Source organism: Crinia signifera, chromosome 7 (assembly GCF_055691185.1).
Source record: "Crinia signifera chromosome 7, ASM5569118v1, whole genome shotgun sequence".
NCBI classification, from domain to species: Eukaryota; Metazoa; Chordata; class Amphibia; order Anura; family Myobatrachidae; genus Crinia; species Crinia signifera.
The window spans coordinates 102,851,871-102,869,478 of record NC_139223.1 but is presented as its reverse complement, the minus strand read 5'-3'; the positions used below and the strand labels follow the sequence as shown (position 1 = coordinate 102,869,478).

The window sequence follows — 17,608 nt, the reverse complement described above, 5'->3', positions numbered from 1 at the left end:
AATGTGGCGCAGCTTTTCTGCAACCTGTGCCACCGGCATGTTGCCCAACAACCCTTCCTGCATCTGGGTTGCCCAAGTATAAATGGACTTAGCCATCCAAAAACTAGCGAGCAAAGGGCGTCCCACTGGCTGTATTCATGGATTTCAGCGTGAAGTAGAGTTTCTTGTCATCCGTATCCTTAGGCATGCAAGTCCCAGGCACTGGGAGTACCACCTTCTTGGACAAGCGGGATACCGAGGCATCCACTGCAAGCGGCTCCTCCCATACACTCCTCCCTGAGGGATCAAAGGGAAATGTGGACATCTTGATAACTGAAAACTTCTCTGGATTTTTCCATGCAGCCTTGAAAGGTGTCCTTTAAATCCGCTTGTTCTGAAAAGACTATGTCCTGCCTTTTATGTGACACAAAAAAGGGATCCGCTTCAACAGGGTCAACCAGAGGGAGGTCTAAGACCTCTCTAATCACTAGGATTAAAGGTTCAGATCACTAAAGCAGAGCTTGAGACTCCGGAGACCCTACGTAATTGCCTTCATCTAAATCAGTGGTAGCCAACCCTAGCCCTTGAGAGCTACCAACAGTTCACATTTTCCAGACAACCTAGCTGCTGCACAGCTGCACTCATTAATCACTGACACATTTTAAAAGATACACAGATGGAGCTAATTAGCTCACTTGTGATTCTGTGAGGAGACCTGCAAAACATGCACTGTTGGTAGCTCTCGAGGACTATGGTTGGCTACCCCAGATCTAAATCCTCCTCAGATTCAGGTGTAATGGCAGCAATACCACGTGTGGGTGATAGCCCTGGCATGGGAGTGAGGATATCTACTCTGGCAATCAGGACAGTTAAATTCTGCTGTACCTTCTTAGTCTGCAGTGTATTAGCAGCAAGCTGTGAAGACATATTCTATTCTCCAGCATAGATTTTATGCTGCTAGACCAAGCAGGCACTTGAGACTCCCCCTGTGACACAGGTCTGCTGTGATAACAATGGTGCCCACAGCATGCAGGGAGAAGTAGGAAGCAGAAAATTTGCTCCCACAGAGCTCTGGTCCCACTCGGAGTAAGCCCAGCCCCTTGCAACGGCACTGGTGCTTTCACAAGTATTTATACTGGTGCTTTTGCTGTTATACAGTGTTCCAGTGAAGCAACATGCCCTGGTGGTCCGGTGGCAGTACATAAGCATCCAATTTAAGTGGGGGGCTGCGCGGCCAGCCATCTTGCATCACCATAAACTGGGGAACCCGGGTAATACTCACCAAAGACGTCTTCTGACTAAGCCAAGGGTGTGCGGCATGCTGGGGGTGTGCTCGCTGCAGCACAATGCCTGCAATTACAATCACCCACTCAGGACAGCGGTCCTGCAGCAGGGAGCAGTTCGGTTCCTTGAAAGGCCTGCAACTGACCCTTACCCGTCTTCCCACGAAGCAGGAATGCTGTGTAGTCCAAAAAGCAAACCTTAAATAATAAAGTAAAGTAAACTGAAGAAAAACTCTCCGGACCTCCAGGAGTGCATCCTCTCCTGAGGGCACATTTTTCTATACTGTCTTGTGGCTGGGGACGAGTCAGTACATCCATTCTGAAGAAATCCTTATGTGCCGTTCTCCTGCGGAGAGGGCCCTCTATTCCGCCATCGTATTGAAACCACAATTATCCCATATGGATTATAGAGAAAATTACTTTTCTCCCTATGACATTGTCAGACCACTCGTTTTTTATTTTGTGGGACAATGGGAACAGACGCACAACTCCTGGACCCTGGCACTTGGGAAAACAGAGCCTCACCCAGTTAGAGGCTAAGCGCTGCTGGCTGACAGTGGTGGTGGGTGGGGAGCAGTGACACGATTGTATTGCTAACAGAGAGATTGGAATGTGGCTGGAGGGTGTCCCTTTAAGAGACCCCCAGAGCCCCTGCCTTAATCCAGCTCTGCACCACACTCCCAGAACTAGACCCCCCCCTTGCGCCAGCCACTCTGGTAGCCGCACCCTTCTGACCAAAGGCACAGGTAAGAACCACATGGTCATCCCTCCCTTGCTGTGGCCGACTGACTGCGAGTCATCCCACACAAACCCCCCCCCCCTCCTCATCTCCCTCCACGCCTCCCTACTGGCACCTCACTCCATACTTCCCTCCGCCTATCTCTTTAGGTACACTTGTGCCGTGGCACCCATCACTGTGCTGCGGCACCCCAGGCACTGCCATACGCTATTCAGAAGATTTCTTCAAGTTTGTAAAAATTTGACATTGGCTTCACTCTTTTCTGCCCCCTCCCCAGAAGAAACCAGTGTTCCCAGCCTCTATTAAAGCCAAACTTGTCTGGCCTTTACACAGGGGAGGAATCTCTTGGTGGTATCAATTTAAAATTTTAGATAATAAAAAAAGTAAAATTACATTTTCACTTTAAGTGTGGAGATATCTGGGCAGATCTCTCAATGAAAATGGGAGGGATTCAATCTTTCAAAGGGGGGGGGGGGGGTAGTAGGCGATAATTACCATCTTTTCTGGGCTTGCCCACATTTAAAACCACTATGGGGTAAGGCACTGCAGATGATCAGTGCAATCCTAGGTGTAACCGTCCATGCAGACACTGCTATAGCACTATTTCACCTATTTTTGGACCAATTGCCTATATGACAGAAATATGTAATCTTAATTACAACCAAGGGTGCGATTGCTGAGCACTGGAAATCAGGTGCTCCCATCCTTGGTAGTTATTCAGAATAAGATTCATAAACACTACAGGTTTGAAACGACTGGGGCCATTCCTCTTCATCTACTATTCTTTTTAAATGGTTTGGCTGGAACCTCTATAGAGAACAAATTTGACTATATACAGTTCTCCTACTGACCTGTCTGTATTAAATACCCGCCAATAAGTTTGGTATTATTCATTATTGTGCTATAATTATTTTTATATGTTTAATTCACTAAAAAGGCCATTGGGCCTTAATTGTGCATTATACATTCTAACTGGCTCCCTCAAGGTTTTCCCCTTTTCCTCTTTCTGTACCAAAAAAAATAAATAAAAGACAACAATTTAACGGAGCTTAAACAATATTTACCTGCTGAACTGCCAGTGTACTGTCCATCTCTTCAAAAGATTCATCAGGCCAGTTGTAAAAATCCTGGAAATAAAAAAACCAATGAAATAATTTAAAAAAAGAATAATCCCCCTGCTACCAAAAAAATAAATAAAAAATCTGAGCGAGAGAGATGGTTGTGTCCAAATGAGGAATATTTGTAAACACCACAAATTTTTTGTAAGTACCCCTCCTTATCCATGAAAACTTTACTTCGCCAAGATTGAGGGTCCCTGCTAATTGCTTGCAACACGGGGGCCAAAGAAAAACCTATTTGTGATGAATGTGTGCATAACATCTTACTGCCCATGCCAAGCCCTCATGCACAAAAGACATAATAGGTAAAAGTAGGCACCCATGCCTAGTGCCAATGATGATATGAAATAGTGCAGAATATACTCCATTTACCTTAACTCGAACACAGGGAATTTTATATAAAGCCAGTATGACTGCAAAGAACACAAGACACACTGTTTAACACAGCCTGCGAGATGCCTTTGCAGAGAAATGAAAAGCCCAGATGATCACTTAGTGACATAGTATTTTTTTCTGGGCTGAGAAGTAGAAAATAGAATGAAAACAATGGATTTACTTTTTCTGTAAATTACTGCAGCTAAATAAATAATTAAATACACTTTTTAAACGGGGGAAGAGGCGCTTGTCCACAAAAAGACTCAAGCAAGAAGGGTCAGAACGCAGGGGATAATAGCACAGTGAGCCAGAGGTACTGCACAGCCATCTGCCAGACTGAGTTACCATCGGGACTTGCAGCAGAATTAGCACCCGGGTCTTATCCAACCAAGCCCTTTTTGAACGGTTAATTTATCAGTTTATGCCTATCTGGTAATGACTGCTTATCAGCGGTTTACCTCACCATGGATGTGTGAATTTTTCATGCACTTTGTTATGTATTATATGCTGTTGTTGTGTGATGAAAAAAGTATGTTGTGTGATGAAAAAAGGAAAAGGATCTAAGAGTCCAAATAGACAGCAAACTAGGATGTAGTGCCCATTGTAATGAAGCTACAAAAAAGGCCAACAAAATTCTGGCATGTATTAAGAGGAGAATGGAAACTAGGGACTCATGGGTAATTATGCCACTATATAAAGCATTGGTGAGACCTCACCTAGAGTACGGAGTACAGTTCTGGGCCCCACACTATAAAAAGGACATCATAGAATTAGAAAAAGTCCAAAGGCGAGCAACAAAGCTTATTAGGGGAATGGAGAATTTAAGCTACGGGGAGAGATTAAGCAATTTGGGACTATTTACATTAGAAAAGAGACGTTTAAGGGGGGACATGCTCAACATGTACAAGTATATCAAGGGCCAATATAAGGAACTGTCACACACCCTCTTTTCTACTAGAAAGGAATCTAGGACGCGAGGGCATGAGTATAGATTAGAAGAAAAAAAATTTCATTCAGCTAGTAGAAAGAATTTCTTTACGGTCAGAACAGTCAAACTCTGGAACTCTCTTCCCAGAGAGGTGGTAACGGCTGGCTCATTAAATGCGTTCAAGGCAAAGTTGGACAAACATTTACTGGAGAAAAACATCCATGGGTACAAATAAGAAATATAATTTGTCTGTAAAATACCAGAACCTACCAAATCAGCAATGGATATCTATACCAGGTTGAACTAGATGGACGCAAGTCTTTTTTCAGCCTTACCTACTATGTAACTATGTAAAAGATTTAAAAAAAAAAGTTCACTTTATACATTTTTTTTTATCCTTTTATGGCTTACAGTGAGGATCACTTCATCACGAATAAATAAGTGCTAGTTAAGTATTTATTTACTTACAGTTTCTTATATAGCGAAGCAGATTCCGTTGCGCTTTACAATAGTAGACTGTCTACTATTGTAAGTGCAAAGGAATCTGCTTCGCTATATAAGAAACTGTAAATAAATTAATACTTAACTGTTGACGGTAACTGAAACAAGTTAAATCAAAACAACATTTGGGGTTCATTCAGGGAGTTTCATGCGAACAGAAAGAGACAAAAGGGAACATATCTTTAAGACTTTAACCATTAAAGTTTCACGTCCAGCCCTGGTAGTTACGTTTAAGCTAATAAGACGCAAGTGGCGCCATGGAATTGCGCAGGGTGCGGTCGTAATACGGTAATGGCGTAGAGCTGCAATTTCGACTTCCACAGTTGTTACCCAAACCTCCTCATAGAGCTGCAATTTCGACTTCCACAGTTGTTACCCAAACCTCCTCATAGAAACTATATATATATATATCTCTTCTCTGCCTGCTGTACCGATGGCTGATCTTTATGTCTTGACAAAGGCCCCTTGAGGGTTGAAACGTCGACTTTTTTGATTGACTCTTTGCATTAAAATCGCTGACTGAAGCAAAATTGGTGAGCGCCCCTGCTTTTTATTAAGCATTCTGGAGATATATATATATATATTTTTTTTTTTTTTTTTACACATAGCAGCCAGCAGGGGGCCGAGAGCCGATCATTAGATATTCATATATTCACTGCTCCCCCCCACATACGTTTTGGGGCAGGCAGGGAGACTTCCATCTCCCTGCCTGCCGCCGTCCTCAGGCTCCCTGCGGCGTCTGCCACAGGGGTTCACATTCGCAGTCAGGGGCAGCGAGCCCCTGCCTCATTCAATAGGGGGATAGCAGGGGGACAGCGAGGCTCCGAAACACGGCGACTGTGCAGCGAATCCTAAACAGGATTCGCTGTATGCGGTGAATATGTTCATTGAATACTGCCCATAGAATCACACTTTCTGCAAGATTTATATAGCTGAAATACCCGAAGGCGCCATTCGGGTAGGTGTCCAACAGATAGAGACAGGAATGCATATAATGCGTCTTATCGTAATAAGATATTCAAAATTACTCATCATAAATTTCCAGCAAGATATCCGTATAACGAGGAGAATGGATTAATAAAAATAGGGGTACTTCTATGTTAGCCGGGCGCCCGGCTACGCTGCCAATGTAGCTTAGCGTAGCCATTGCTGGGCACCTGGCTAATAGGTGCGGGCAGGTGGAGGGTAGGTGTGGCCATGCGGAGGGGGGAGATGGCGGCCGCCCTGCTGTTACTTACAGGGCGGTCGTCGGTGGTGGTCCTGCACGGCGGGGGCTGGCGTCGTAATGGCGGCGGAGAGGGGAGATCCCGGCAGCCGCTGGGGGAGCATCACATGGTTTCCCTGCTCCCCAGAGGCACTATGGTACTAATGGAATTAAGGGAGGAATTAGCTTCCCCTCTACATTATATCTTTGATAATTCACTATCATCAGGAAAGACTGGAGAATAGCAGGAGGTAGTGCCATTATTCAAAAAAGGAAAATCCCGCTAATTACAGACCTGTTAGTTTAACATCAATAGTGGGTAAACTATCTGAAGGATTTTTAAGAGATGGCATCCAGGAATATTTAGACCTTCATAGTTTACTCAGTAATAACCAGCATGGGTTCGTGAAAAATCGTTCATGCCAAACTAATCTGCTTGGTTTCTATGAAGAGGTTAGCAAAAACCTTGATAATGGAAACGCTGTAGATGTGATTTTCCTAGATTTTGCTAAAGCCTTCGACACAGTACCACACAAGAGGTTGATAAATAAAATGGAGGACATGGGATTAGGGGCAAATATCTGTAGATGGGTAGGGAACTGGCTGTGTAATAGAGAACAAAGAGTGGTCGTGAACAGGGCCGTATCTAATATGATACCAGTACTAAGTGGAGTGCCACAGGGTTCAGTTCTTGGGCCCATTTTATTTAACATTTTTAGTAACGATATTGGGATGGGGTTACTCAGCAATGTATCCATCTTTGCGGATGATACAAAACTGAGCAGAGTTATTAAATCATCAGACACCACGCTTCAAAATGATCTTGACAATCTAGATGAGTGGGCAAAACCAGTGTGCTAGCTATTACCTAAGTGGGGATGAATTGGGTAAATCAGTACTCGAAAAGGATCTAGGAGTCCAAATAGACAACAAACTGGGGTGTAGTGCTCAATGTAATATAGCAACAAAAAAGGCCAACAAAATTCTTGCATGTATTAAAAGGGGCATGGAAACTAGGGACTCAAAAGTAATTATGCCTCTGTACAAATCATTGGTTAGACCGCACCTCGAATACGCAGTGCAGTTCTGGGCCCCGCACTATAAAAAGGACATCATAGAATTAGAAAAAATCCAAAGAAGAGCAACAAAGCTTATTAGGGGTATGGAGAATTTAAACTACGAGGAAAGATTAAACAATTTGGGACTATTTACACTAGAGAAAAGACATTTAAGGGGGGATATGCTCAACATGTATAAATATATTAGGGGCCAATATAAGGAACTGTCAAACACCCTTTTTTCTACTAGAAAGGAATCTAGGACGCGAGGGCACGAGTTTAGATTAGAAGAAAAAAGATTTTGTTCATCTAGAAGAAAAAAATTCTTTACAGTCAGAGCAGTCAAACTTTGGTACTCTCTTCCTGGAGAAGTGGTGTCGGCAGACACTATAAATAGGTTTAAAATAAGGTTGGATAAACATTTATTGGTTAAAAACATCCATGGGTACGAATGAGTTACAAAATCTGTCTTTAAAATATCATAACATATGATACAACAGGGGATAAGCTACTATAAACATAGGTTGAACTAGATGGACACAAGTCTTTATTCAGCCTCACCTACTATGTAACTATGTAACTATGCTAATAGCGTAGCGAGCTGCAACTGTCATGGCGGCCGCGATGCAGGGATCAGAGTCCCGGAGGCAGCGGGGACAGCTGGATGGGGAGTATAATCACACACACACAAACAAACATCCACTATCCAAGCATGGCGAGCGGACGCGTATCTGTGTCCCCTCGCGGGGCTGGCTTCGCTCGCCACACTTCGGGCTCGGTGGCTTGCTGCGCTTGCCACACTTTCTAAAATTGACTCCACGCACACGTGGACTTATGACGTGGATAGTGGGCATATGATCCTTTATGTGTTCGCAGGGCTCCAGTTACGTAATTTGCGTAAATTACGTAATTTGCGTAACTTGCCCAGTTTACGCAAGCATAATGGTGTATTGGTATTCTCAATACACCACTAAGCAAACTACGTAACGGGCGCCCAACTCACATATAAGTACCAAAATAGGAATTTGATACCTACCGGTAAATCATTTTCACGGAGTTCATATGGGGTACTGAGGTCTCAATACATTGGGAATAAAGGTCATCCGACAGGAGATAGGCACATACATTTATTCAACCAGGGTGTGCTGGCTCCTCCCCTCTATCTCCCCTATGTGAGGTAGGAAATAACATGTTAACAAGTAATGTGGTGAGAGTCGCACCAGCACACCACAACAAACACAACAACACTCAACTAAATTTAGTTAATCCTGTTATTGTGTCATGAAACATAATAACTTTTTAATCAACAAGTGATTATAAAGGGAGCAAATGTCACCAAAACTCAGATGCTCCCACACAACTCAATAGACCTGTAACGTACAATATAATAATGAAGCCACTGTCTCGCAACTGCAAGAACAGCTGGAACAAGATCACTATAATTTGCAATCAGAACACCGCACTGAGGCGGACGCTCAGTACCCCATATGAACTCTGTGAAAAGGATTTATCGGTAGGTATTAAAATCCTATTTTCACTATCATTCATATGGGGTACTGAGGTCTCAATACATTGGGGAGGTCCCAAAGCTTCCAAGAAAGAGCGGGAACGTGCTGAGCCTGCCCAAACTGGGTATCATCCTTCGCCACTTTCAACTTTATAAAATTTGACAAAGGTATGTTGGCTTTACCAAGTGGTAGCTCTACCAAGCTGCAGAGCGGAAACGCCCCGAGCAGCCACTCTGGTGGAGTGAGCTCTCACAGAAGCCGGTACCGACAATTCTGCGGCCATATAGGCCTGCTGTATGGTGGAACGGATCCACCTAGCAATAGCTTGCTTGGAGGCCGGACAGCCCTTCTTTTGTGCATCATAGAGCACAAAAAGACACTCAGTCTTACGAACTCGCGCAGTCCTCTTGACGTAGACGTGCAGAACTCTGACCACATCTAAGGATTCTGGTGTATCCTGATGTCCTGAACTGGAAGGTACCACTATTGGTTGGTTCACATGGAACGCTGACACCACTTTCGGCAGGAACTGTTGTCTCGTCCTAAGCTCCGCCCTATCCTGATGAAATATCAGATAGGGGCTCTTACATAAGAGAGCACTTAGCACTTTGCTTCCACGAGTGTCCACTTCCCTAGAAAGTGTACTCCTTGTGCTACGGCTCCCCAGCCGAGGATTACAAATCTCTGCCCTGCAAGGAGGTTCAGAGTGTGGAGCCACCACTGCAGAGACTGTCTTGACTTTGCTGACAAGCCGATTAACCTGTGCATGTGGACATGGGAGCTGGACCACTTGCTTAATAGGTCCCACTGGAACACTCTTGAGTGGAATCTCCCAAACTGGAGTGCCTCGAATGAGGCCACCATCTTTCCCATTAACCTGATGCACAGGTACACTGATACCTTCTCTGGGGTCAGGACTTCCAACAGTAACTGCTGAAGTGCGGCAATCATTTCCGCCAGGAAAAACACACTCTTCTCCACCGTGTCCAATTTCTTCCCCAAGAATTGGAGACGCTGGGTCAGCACTACAGAAGATTTGGGTATGTTCAGTATCCATCTGTGGTCTGACAAAACACATCTGGCAATCTATTGCTTTCTGAAGGCTAGTCTCTGACTCCGCCTTCAAGAGCAGGTCGTCCAGGTATGGAATTATGTTTATCCACTGAATCCTCAGATTGCGTGGAGCGGTGGACAGGCCAAATGGCAGGGCCTAAAACTAGAACTGTTCGTCCAGTATGGCGAATCTTAAATACGCCTGGTGTGGGCTCCACACTGGTATGTGAAGATAGGCATCTTTCAGGTCGATGGATGCCAGGAATTCTCCCTCTACCAACCCTGCAATGACCGCCCTTAAAGATTCCATACAGAATTTTAAGACCCAAAGATAAGGGTTCAAGGATTTTAAATTTAGGATCTGTCTGACCGAGCCGTCTGGCTTCGGCACCACAAGCAGGTTGGAGAAGTATCCCTGGTTCCGCTCCAGTACCTGAGAGAGTACCAACTTTTGCATCGCTTGCCTGAGAATCCTGCGATCCTCCACAGCTGCTGGGAGTCCCGGTCTGAAAAACCTTTGAGGGGGAGGTCTTTCGATCTCCAGCTTGTAGCCATGTGAAATAATATCCCTGACCCACAGGTCGAGGGATAAAGCCTCCCACACGTGGCTGAAATATTTCAGCCAAACCCCCACCGCGAGGATATCTTGAGGTGGGAGGAGCCAGTCATGCTGAGGGCTTGGGTGCAGCAGTGCTCACACTACGGTCCCTGCTGGAAGAGGCTGTTGCTTTCTTGGTTTTACCACAAGCACCTCTGTTGGCATTTGCCCCACCTTTGGCCTTAGGTCGAAATTTTGAGTTCCAAAAGGACTGCTGGGTATTCCCTGTAAAAGGGCATCTTACCTGTGTGGAAGCAGACGGAAGAAAGGTGGACTTTCCAGCCGTAGCCTTAGAAATTAAGTAATCTAATTCACTCCCAAACAATCTGTCCCCTGAGAAGGGCAGATTTTCCACACTGCGCTTAGAGTCCGCATCTGCGGCCCACTACCATAACCATAAGGCCCTACAGGCCGACACAGCCATGGCCGAGTTACGTGCATTAATGACGCTTAATACTTTTTGCGCCTCACACAACATTTTTGCTGTGTCTTGGATGTGATGCAGCTTTTCAGCTGCTGTGGCCACATCCATGTCACCTAGTAAACCTTCCTGGAACGGATTCGCCCAAGTGAATACGGTATTAGCCATCCAACAACTAGCGAGAACTGGGCGCTGAGACGTGCCACTGGCCGTGTATATAGCCTTAACTGTGCTATCTAGTTACCTGTAGACCGTGTCTTTCAAGGTTGTAGTCCCCGGGACAGGGAGCACTACCTTTTTGGACAAGCGGGACACCAAAGCGTCCACTACTGGAGGTTGCTCCCACACCTTTCTACCCTCAGGGTCAAAGGGGAAGGCAGATTTAAAACGCTTAGATACTTGGAAGCATTTTTCAGGATTTTTCCAAGCTGTTTTGAAAACCTCCTCTAAGTCAAACTGCTCTGGAAACACAACCTCCTGTCTTCTATGAGACACAAAGAAAGGATCCCCTTCTACAGGAGCAGAGAGAGGTAAATGTAATACCTCTCTAATAGCCAGGATTTGACTTTCCGTGCCTTGAATGGGAGGCTGAGACCATTGAGATTCCTCAATCTCCTCACCATCATCATTTTCATCACCTTTCTCTACATCAGGGTCAGGGGAAATGGCAGCCAGCGCCAGTTCACGGGATAGCCCTGGCATAGATGCGAGAATATCCACCCTAGCAGTCAGGGCTGTGGAGTCGGTAGATAAATGTTCCGACTCCGACTCCTCGCCTCCGACTCAGACTCCTCTGTATTAATATGCGAATGTATTTGATACATTCATTGAAGGAAAGAAAGGCAACATACATATTATTACTACAGAAACTAGAGGCTGGGAAGCCAACAGTCTACTGTATTGAACAGTTTAAGCCAGGCATGTCCAACGTTGGCCCTCCAGATGTTTTGAAACTACACATCCCAGCATGCTTTGCAATAGTTTTAGCATTCTCTAATAGCAAAACTGTGGCAAAGCATGCTGGGATGTGCAGTTTCACAACATCTGGAGGGCCAACGTTGGACATGCCTGGTTTAAGCAAAGGACAAACACATCAATGAGCCACAATCTCCGCTGGTTTGCTTGCTTGTCACCGTTCAATTCATGGACACAAGGAACTATTTCTTTACCGAATCGTTACTGGCGACGAAAAATGGTGCCTGTACATCAATATGAACCAGCGAAAGGAATGGCTTAGCCAAGGTAAACAAACGACCCCGCGCATGAAACAAGATCTTCATCCGAGTCTACACCAGGTGATTTCTACCAACGAGGTATTGAAAACCTTATTGAACGTTTGAAATAAGTTGTAAACTACAAGGGTAGTGTTCCCGCTAGGCTGTTTTAGCGGGGCGCTGCGCCCTGCCCGATTTTTAAAGGGCAAAATGCGCCCTGCCCCATTAGCAGCGCACCGCTAAATCAGCCTGCATTCTGCCCGCCGGAGTGCCCGGGCCGTCGCATCGCTGAAGGGGGCTTGCCCGGCCATGGCTGCATCCCGGCAGCTCAGTGACGTGGTCATGGCCGGGCAAGCCCCTTCATCGATGCGGCGGCCCGGGCACGCCTCCTGGGGTGATGCGGCGGCCCGGGCACGCCTCCTGGGGTGATGCGGCGGCCCGGGCACGCCCCCTATCGTGACGCGGCGGCCCGGGCACGCCCCCTATCGTGACGCGGCGGCCCGGGCACGCCCCCTATCGTGACGCGGCGGCCCGGGCACGCCCCCTATCGTGACGCGGCGGCCCGGGCACGCCCCCTATCGTGACGCGGCGGCCCGGGCAGGCCCCCTGCCGTGACGCGGCAGACCGGGCACGTCCCCCGCCGTGACGTCGGCGTGCCCGGTCCACCAAATTTGTAGGGGTCCCCCGTATTTTAAGAACCAGCCCCAGGCACAACCAGCCAGCAGGGTAATGCCACAGCCGGGGGGAGACTTTTTATACAAGTCCCCCCGGCCAAAGCATTCATCCCTACCGAACAGTCAGCCTGGCCAGGGGCCCTGGAGGAGTGGGGACCCCCCCCCCCAATAAAGGGGTTCCTCCCCCCTCCAGGACATACCTGACCAGGCTGAAGCCTGGTGATGTCCCCGGTGGACCTGTGCGGTGGCCACCGGGCTGATCATGGTGTAAAAAAAAAAAAATAGATGGAAAACCTATTGTTTTAAACTGTGGAACTATGAGTCCCAGCAAGCCTCCCCCGCAAGCTGGGACTTGGAGAACCACAAGTCCCAGCCTGCGGGGCATTAAAGGGCCCGCTGGGTCTAGTAGTTCCACAGTAAAAAAAAAAAATAGATAAATACACACTGACACATTAGAAAAATAAAAGTTTAATACATACATTACACAAACACACTGATACTTACCTATCTTGATCCCGTAGGTAGGTCCCAGGGTCCGGTCCGGTGGTTTGGTTCCGGGTCCGGGGTCCTGGATCCGTAGTAATCCAAAGGGGTACCTGGGGAAGGAAATCCTACTAACCTGCTCCTGTGGCGACCACCCCGGCATCGGCTGTTGAAGTCGCGCTGCTCCCGGCTGCAGTGGTACCCGCTCCGCCTCCGCTGTACACTAGAGACGCAGAGATCCTTCTTCCTCGGCGTCTCTACTCAGAATGATTTCTGGCCAATCAGGAGCCGACTTTCTCGGCTCCTGCAATCGATGCCGGGGTGGTCGCCACAGGTGGTTCTCTTTTTACACAATGATCAGCCCGGTGGCCACCACACAGGGCCACCGGGGACAGCACCAGGCTTCAGCCTGGTCAGGTAAGTCCTGGAGGGGGGAGACCCCTTTATTGGGGGGTCCCTACTCCCCCAGGACCCCTGGCCAGGCTGACTGGTCGGTAGGGTTAATGCTTTGGCCGCGGGACCTTATATAATAAGTGTCCCCGGCTGTGGCATTACCCTGCTGGCTGGTTGTGCCTGGTTCTTAAAATACAGGGGACCCTACTCATTTTGTCCCCCGTATTTTGGGAACCAGCCCCAGACCTGGAGCTGGTTTTAAAAAAATCAGCGGTACTTGTGTACAATCACAGCTCCCACGATGTCCATCGCATAGCAAAAAAATCGCATGCGATTTTTAACAGAAATGCATCCAAATGCATTGAAATTAGTATCAAACATGTTCAATGGCCCCCAAATGTAATTTTTGAGGCTGTACCACCCCCACTATCAACGCGAACCCGAAGCGTGGCGAGCCCGCGAGGGGCGGCGGTACGCGTCCTACAACCTTTTCATACCCCCACTATCCACGCCGACGTGGATAGTGGGGGTATGAAAAGGTCATAGGACGCGTACCGCTGTGCTCGCCACGCTTCGGGTTCGCGTTGATAGTGGGGGTGGTACAGCCTCAAAAATTACATTTGGGGGCCATTGAACATGTTTGATACTAATTTCAATGCATTTGGATGCATTTTTAGTGTTCCGGCTAGGCTGTTTTAGCGGGGTGCTGTGCCCTGCCCGATATTTAAAGGGCAAAATGCGCCCTGCCCGTCTCGCAGCGCCCCACTAAAACAGCCTCACGGGGAAGCCCAGCGTCGCCGTTGACGGCGATGCCTGTCGCTTCCCCGGCAGCACAGTGTATTCGGAGGGGCCAGGCCAGCCCCCTTTGATGACTGTGGCGGCCGGGCCCGCCCCCTTTGATGACAATGGCGGCCCAAGCATGCCTCTTTCATTACGTCGGTGGCCCGGGCACGCCCCCAGCTGTGACGTCGGTGTGCCCGGTCCGCCCCCCATCGCCCTGCCCGGTGTCACTCCTAGAGTGAACACTACATTTCTGTTAAAAATCGCATGCGATCGAATCGCATGCGATTTTTTAAAAATGCTAAAAAAAACTGCAAAAACCGCATCCCATTGCATGCCACTACATATGGCATGCGATGGGAGCCGTGAAAGTACACAAGTACCAAATCAGCGAAGCCCTATTTGTCGGGTTTCCTGATTTTTCAATGCCAGCCCTGGCTCTTCAGCCTGGTGCTGGTTACGGCAGTGGGGGGGACACCACGCCGATTATTTTTTTTAACTAAATACCGTTTCAGAGGCATTCCCACTGCCTCAAAAACGGTATTTAACCGTGTAGGACTCTGCTTTTAAAACGAGTTGAAATACCGGTTATCTTTAACCAGCATTTCAACTCTGGCACTTTCCCACTGCAGCCTTAAATGGTAAATTGCGCTAAAAAATTGGCAATTTACCGTTTTAGACCTGCAGTGGGAAAGGGGCATAAGTTGACAGTCATTAGGTTGACGGGGACATGGTCGACGGATTTTTTCATCCCGAATGTCGACAAAGTTGGAAGTCAACCGCTTTGCTCGCTATGCTTCGAGCACACTATTTTAGTATCCCACCACACCCTAGTGGATGGTAGGGCATGAAATACCGCCTGTCAGCACATGTCGGCTCAAAAAAAGTGGGGGAAAAAAACCATGTTGACCTAACGCATTTGTCGACATAAAACCATGTCGACCTTCATCCATGTCGACCTAGAATCCTGTTGACCTAAGTCAGGTCGATAATATGACTATATCCCTATACAATCGCATCAGCGGTATGCATTAATCAGCAGACGCTGGGCCAAGGGCTCCTGAAAGCGTAGACTACTGCTCTGCCAGGGAGTGTACACATGCGCTGACTGCACCGCAAAGCAGCCACTTCTGGGGGAATCCTCTACCCAGCCAGCGGGCCATAAAGTAGCCCATAGACTACAATCAGTTCTCTACCGATATATAAAAGTTAGCTTTTATTATTTCATTAAAGGTCAAAAACAAACTGGACCAGCAACATGAAATGGGTATAGGTCACAGGGTCGACAGTAATTAGGTCATCAATAGGTCAACACATAAAAAAATTTCAACATCGTCAAAAGATCAACACAAGCAATAAGTCAACAGGAGTCATTTTTTTGTACAGGACGATATGGGCACCATATAAACGTTTACTGCATTCTGTTGCATGGCTCTGTACACTTGGCACACTATTGTATTCTCCCTCTACGTCCAAGTGGACATAGTGAATTATGAAAAAACAAAACATGACTATGTTGACCAATAGTGATCGACCTATGGACTGTCACCCAATTGGCCGTATCCCCATAAAACAGGGTATGTCACGGAGAGGAGAAGGGGTATAATAAAGCCTACCTGTATGGTCCAGGCATGTAGATAAAAACGAAATGGTCCGGACCACACAGGGAGGTGGTTATATCCCCCTTCCCCCTCCCTTAACCAGACACTACAAGCTCCGGACTGCAGATTTTAATGTCCGGTCCGGGGTCTTGTCCGGTCCGGTTTTTACATAGTCCCCATAAAACATTAACAAATATTTGATATCACTCTGACCAGGGCATAAATCTATTTCCTGTTGCATGCAATCAACGACTGCATTATAACATTTGAATGAACAGTTTTGAGTTTGATAAAGCAGCAGCAACACCCACTTTTCATGCATTAATGCACATAAATACTTACAAAAACCTTACACAGAAAAAAAAATTTTTTATACTGATTTAGTTCTGTAAACCGATAAGTAAATACCTGAACTATACCACTTCAATGACTATATTGTTATATGGTGTAATTTTATATTGTATTGAAAATGGCCACTCTCCTCCAGGCCATCATTGAAGCTGTATGAAGTTTATATACTGTCCTTACTGTAAATTGGATTTGACGGTTACTGAGCGCTGCCCCTCCTGACAGCAACCGTGTTCCACTCCTTTTCCTACTCGTACCCTATCTACTTAGCAGAGCTACTAGCCACAGCTTGGCATCAATCTTTACGGCAAAAAAAAAAAAAAGAAGGTCCACGAGACATAACCAACGTCGTCCATCTAACCCTGAATTATCATCTTCGGATGCGGATCCCGAATACGAAAAAGGCCCCCGGGAGAAGGGGATCGCGTCTCACTGCCAGCCAGCAGGGACGCTCTGCTCTGTGCCGGGACATCCTTATTGACTCACTGTTCCTCCCACCCCCAGGATCTTGTCTATGTCAACTGCATAATAACCAAAATAATAATAAAAGGGCTCGCTCACAAAACGAAATAAATACTAAGGTTTCTGTCGCCTTCCGTGTAGTACTGCGGACCAGCATTCCCACCTTCATCCCGTCACGGTATAGGCTGAGGCCTGTCCAACATCCTATATATCAACCTTTTCCCAGGAATCTGCTGGCATGTCATATCGTGTCGATGCCCGAAGTCAATTAAAAGGATCAACTGATCTGTATTCTAGAATGGTGTGGAATTACCTGAGCTTTCGTGCCCGGCCTGTTCCTCCTTAGCACTGCCGTTCCCTCCGCCATGACCATAGTGCCAGAGTGTAAAGCTATAGAAAAGACCCGGATGCAGGTGTTCTCTGCGAACGGAGGAGGAGGGCGACGTTCAACGTCTCCGCCTACTATTCATATGGTGACGTCTGATGATGTACCAAGTAGAGAATGAGATGGGCAAAACGGGTCACTAGCGAGAGCTGTGTCCCAGCAGCTCAGTCTGTGGAAAGATTCGTATCTTTTAGGCGGGTCGGCGGTTCGCTTTGAAAGAAGGGGTAATTTGTTAATAACGAAGAATAATTTGTTTTACAATCATTTATTGCCTTTTTTCTTTCTTTTTTTTTTTTTAAACAGTGAGCTGAACAAATAAGGACATACTTAACCGAGCAAAACACTGATCGATGGCTGGGTGCAGAATCGCCGTCGATGGCAACCAATGTTCCCTCTAATTTTACGAAGGCTGTGTGCGGCTAAAGATTTTGGCTGTGCAACTTTGGAATAAAATTTACATTTTTGTGCATCACTTATATATAACTGGAAAATGACGTTCAGCA

The 17,608-nt window shown here is 46.8% G+C and overlaps 1 protein-coding gene across 2 annotated transcripts in view; it reads right to left on the bottom strand.

The window, feature by feature from the left end:
- The window catches only part of MOB4 (MOB family member 4, phocein), a 91,914-nt gene extending 74,725 nt beyond the window's left edge, over nt 1-17,189 (bottom strand). Inside the window, exons 1-2 of one of the 2 annotated variants that reach the window (XM_083153562.1) lie at nt 17,034-17,189; nt 3,066-3,128 (exon numbers count right to left, since the gene is read on the bottom strand). In XM_083153562.1, the coding sequence (XP_083009688.1) occupies nt 3,066-3,128; nt 17,034-17,093 (123 nt within the window). In that variant the 5' untranslated portion in view covers nt 17,094-17,189. The remainder of the gene's footprint in view (nt 1-3,065; nt 3,129-17,033) is intronic. The other variant, XM_083153563.1, reaches the window with a different exon arrangement.
- Between the last annotated feature and the right edge of the window lie 419 nt (nt 17,190-17,608).